General features: G+C 50.4%; 1 protein-coding gene across 1 annotated transcript in view; it reads right to left on the bottom strand.

Annotated features, from left to right (window-relative positions):
* KIF17 (kinesin family member 17) overlaps positions 1–4218 on the bottom strand; it is a 33183-nt gene that overhangs the window by 1843 nt on the left and 27122 nt on the right. Inside the window, exons 13-14 of the mRNA XM_015598812.2 lie at positions 3083–3341; positions 1858–1928 (exon numbers count right to left, since the gene is read on the bottom strand). Of these exons, the coding sequence (XP_015454298.1) occupies positions 1858–1928; positions 3083–3341 (330 nt within the window). The remainder of the gene's footprint in view (positions 1–1857; positions 1929–3082; positions 3342–4218) is intronic.

Genomic DNA, 4218 nt, shown 5'->3' with positions numbered 1-4218 from the left:
GATTTCAAATCCTCATGGGACAAGACCCCTTGTTTATGCAATTCTTATCTGGGCCCTTACCTGGGGCTAGGTAGCCTCTGCAAGCCTGGTGGGGTCGGGCTACCCTCAGCCCCAGCATCCACTCTGGTGTACGCTACTACAGACCCAGACTCCTGGGGTGGGATCCGGGCTGCTCAGGGCAGGGGGATCTCAGTCCAGCCAAGTCTACACACCCCCATCCTCCTTCCTTGGGATGGGAAGTGTCCTGTTCCCTCCTGTAAAGCTCAAAACAGGGTATCCTGATAGAAGCAAGAACGATACTACACACCCAAACCCCTTATGACATAGTCATAGACTAGGTAATACATTACTCAGCTCCCGGGCACATTTATGATCATTAGAACTGGAGTCCCGACCTTTCTTCCATCAAGAACTATTATTTTTCAACACTATCATGGACTTTTCTTCACCCTGAATCTCTTCCTTCAGGGAACTACCCTTCTACCACTTGACATCATCCTGGCGAGATGATCATTCATAATGTCCTAAGACCACCACTCTCACCCACCCGCACCCTTGCTACATATGACCCAGACTGGACCAATCAGCACTATGCCCAGACATAGTCATTGGTCCAAGAGGAGGCCCATGACCTAGACAGAGTTGATCAGAACCTTTCCCGCAAGCATTGGTTTAAGGATGCTCTAAGAGACTGGGTCTCTTCCTGTCAGATCACTAATTGCCAGCAGCCCTCTTTCCTGCCACGTGGAGAAAGCCAGCCTGAGTCCGAAGCCAGCACACCAAGGGAAGCAGAACCAAGAGGTGAGAAACACACAGAACTCTGACTCTTTGAGCCCCTAGATCCAGCTATGCCTGAAACAGGTCCACTTAATATGAACCAATAAATTCCCCATTTTGCTTATGATTTGTTTGCTTTGGATAGCTATCACTTGGAACTAAAAGCATTCTAATACAACTCCTTTGTGGTCCTAGGTTAAGAATTTTTTTTCAGGAACAAGTTTCCCTTTTTTACAAAGTTAAGCTATCAGAAGCAGCCAATCAGAACTTTAGACCGGCTTGAGACATTCCTTGCAGCCACCCCGAGTTGCTCAGCCAGAGATGCTTGGCTGGAATTCATTAAGCTATGAGTGGCCTTATCATGACTACAAAGGCATGTTCTGTGCAGGTTTTCTGAAACATCTGTAATGGTTTAAGGCAGAGATGAACAAACAACAGCCTATGGGCCAAATCTGACCCACAGACTACTTTCGTAACCTTTTATTGGAATGTAGCCATACTCATTCATTTACATATTGGACATGGCTGTTTTGTGCTACAATGATAGAGCTGAGTAGTTGTGACAGATGATATAACCCACAAGGCCTAAAATATTTACCATCTGGTCCTTTACAGAAAAGGTTGCTGACCTCTGCTTTAAATGATATATAGTCCTATTATAATTCAAAATATAGCAGATACGAAAATCAAGTGACTTTAGAGTCCCAATTACTATTTATGGATGCTTTGGGGACCCTTTTGGTCCAAGGGCAGCAGCAGAGGCCCAGGGAACCAGAATGTGCTGCCTGGCCTCTGAGACTGAAGCTGAAGCTTGTCTTTCACCGGTAGGATGGGCTGACTTGAACCACTGACTTTCCCTCGGTCTTTATGACAAGTGGCTTTGAATGAGGAGGGCCAGAGAGGTTGAGGGTCTAGGTGCCAAAAGAGTTACACAGAAAGGATCTGGGGTCAGCCCCCTGCTTTAATCCTTAGGGCAGATGAAAGTAGAAGTCCAGTTCCCTATGGTAATGCTGATCCACTGCGCGCAGTGGGCCAAGCCCGGCCACACCCCCTCCTCACACCCTCTCCCGGAAGCCTTACCATGCCTGGTTCGCCATTGTCTGCTGCAGAGGTTTTGCGGACCGATTTGTTCTGTGGCCCTGTTGAAACTGCTATGAGAAAACAAAAGTTGAAGTCATTGCTGCCTGGTAGGAGGGCCAGAGGGACAGGGTGGCCTGCAGCACCCTCCCCAGTGGAGGGGGTAGTGTCAGGCCTGGAGCCAGGGGAGGACACTTCCCAGCACAAGCAGAGGGAGGGCCTTGAGAAACAGACGTCAGGAGGGCACAGATGCCAAAGAAGCCATCCCCCTGCATCCAGGCAAGATAGCAGGTTGGCGGGGGCAGGGAGGAAGGCGGCCGTCGTGTTCGTGGGAAATGGAGCTGGCTGGAGTTTCAGCAGGGATGGTGTCAGTGGCCATCCATAAACATCAGAGACGGAGGACCTGGACAAATACTCTTACCAGAGGGAGAACTGATGGGGGCCTGGTGGGATGTAAGAGTCTGCTGCTCCCCGAATGGGCAGAGACAGCTATAAGAGGCTGCAAAAAGCGCCATTGTAAGTCTGACCTTACTCTAGAATCGATGGAGGTGGAGGAGCCTTCAAGATCATCTTGTCCAACCCCTTCTTTGTGAAGATCAGGAGCCCAAATCCCAGAAAGGGACAGCGACCATCATAAGGTCACACAGGAGGGTCAGTGGCAAAAGCAGAAGTTGAACCAGGCCTGAAACTGGACAGCTTGTTCCTATCTCTGGTCATACACCTCAGTGCTATGATTGTGACTACAGATAAGTCATCTATATGCTCCGAGATTTCATTTCCTCATATATAAAACAGGCATAATGATCCTTGTCCTTCCCAGGGTGGCTGCAGGCTAAAATGATGACAATGATGATTATGACAATGATAAAATATACCAGGCACTTAAGATGTGCCAGCCATGGCTCTAAGGGTGTCACATGTATTAACACACTTTAAGCCAGACAGCAATCTTAAAGGAAGGTGCTGTTATCAATCCCCATTTCACAGATGAGGACACTGAGTCCCAGAGAGGTCACACAGGGAGTGGTGGAGCCAGAAATCCAACCCACATCTGTCTGACTCCAGGACACACCATTGTCTCAGGTCCCTGATGTTTTTGGAATCTGGGGGTCACGCGTCTGCTGTGCCTACGGCCATCGGGGAGAGGCCCAGGGCTCCCCGTCAATCTGCAGGATAGCAAACTGTGGAGGAAGGCAGGGAGGGCCGAGGGGACAGCCAGGCTCCTGACCTACTGGGAGGCTGGTTTTTATGATGATGGGCTCGGGGATCTTCCAGAAGCCATTGTCCTCGTCCCAGCAGGCCTCGCGCCTGATCTTCTCCAGGTTGCTGTAGTTACAGTCGCGGCGAATCAGGGGCTGCACCTGCTCCAGGAGCTGCTGGAAGAGCATAAAGTCACGTTCCTGCCGACGGATGGTGGCCAAGTAATCGATCTTCTCTAGCTCGAACTCCGACTGCAGATCTTTGATCTCCACCTCTGCTGCCCGAAGCTGAAAACAAAGCATGACAGGCAGTGAGCAGGAAAGACACCAAGACATTTCACCATCCATCCGACCACCCCATCCTCTAACTGCCCGTCCAACCAGCCACTCGCCATCTGTTGATCCACTCATATCTTCACCATCCTTCCATCTATTCATTCACCGGCCCTGCCACCACCCATCCTTCCATCCACCCACTCACCCTCCCACCTCACCACCCAGCATATAAATGAGCACCTACTGTGTCCACAGCCCTGCAGAGAGCAGGAAAAGAAGTGCCTCGTCAAGCCCCACTGCCAGCCCTCTGCCACTCACCCACACGCATGCATTTTATTCAGGAGCCTATGAGCAGGCTCCACACACGACACGATAGTCACCACTGTCCTCGAAGACTCATGGTTGCCTCCTTTCTGTTCCCAGAGCCACTGACTTCGTTCCCAGCACTGGCCCCTCTCAGCCCCAAATGCTCTCCCTCAGGTCATCACATGCTCCGCTCTTTCTTATCCTCAAGGTCCCATTTTGAAGTTGCTGCCTCCGTGACAACTTCCCTGTCCCTCACCTAAGGTGTCCCCAGGAACTTCTGGGTTTCTGTTGCTGCTCAGTTCCTCCATCAGGGTGCCAGTTTCATGGTGCACTTACTTTGTGGGAATGAATTAAGCTGTGCACTTGTAATTTGGGCATTTACACTTCAATAAAAGTGAAAAAAATGAAGCCACCTGCCCTCCCCGGTATTGCTTGCCATCACTCCCTGATACTCTCTGGCTTGTTTCTCTGTTGTGTTATTACACACACACACACACACACACACATACTCCCACTAGAAAGCAAGCTCCAAGGCAACAGAGACACATCTGTCACTGTGACTGCTTCCACAACAGCCCACGGC

This window comes from Pteropus alecto, unplaced genomic scaffold, assembly GCF_000325575.1.
Source record: "Pteropus alecto unplaced genomic scaffold, ASM32557v1 scaffold39, whole genome shotgun sequence".
NCBI lineage: Eukaryota > Metazoa > Chordata > Mammalia > Chiroptera > Pteropodidae > Pteropus > Pteropus alecto.
Note: the sequence above shows the minus strand (reverse complement) of the source record. Positions and strands in the feature narration are given on the sequence as shown.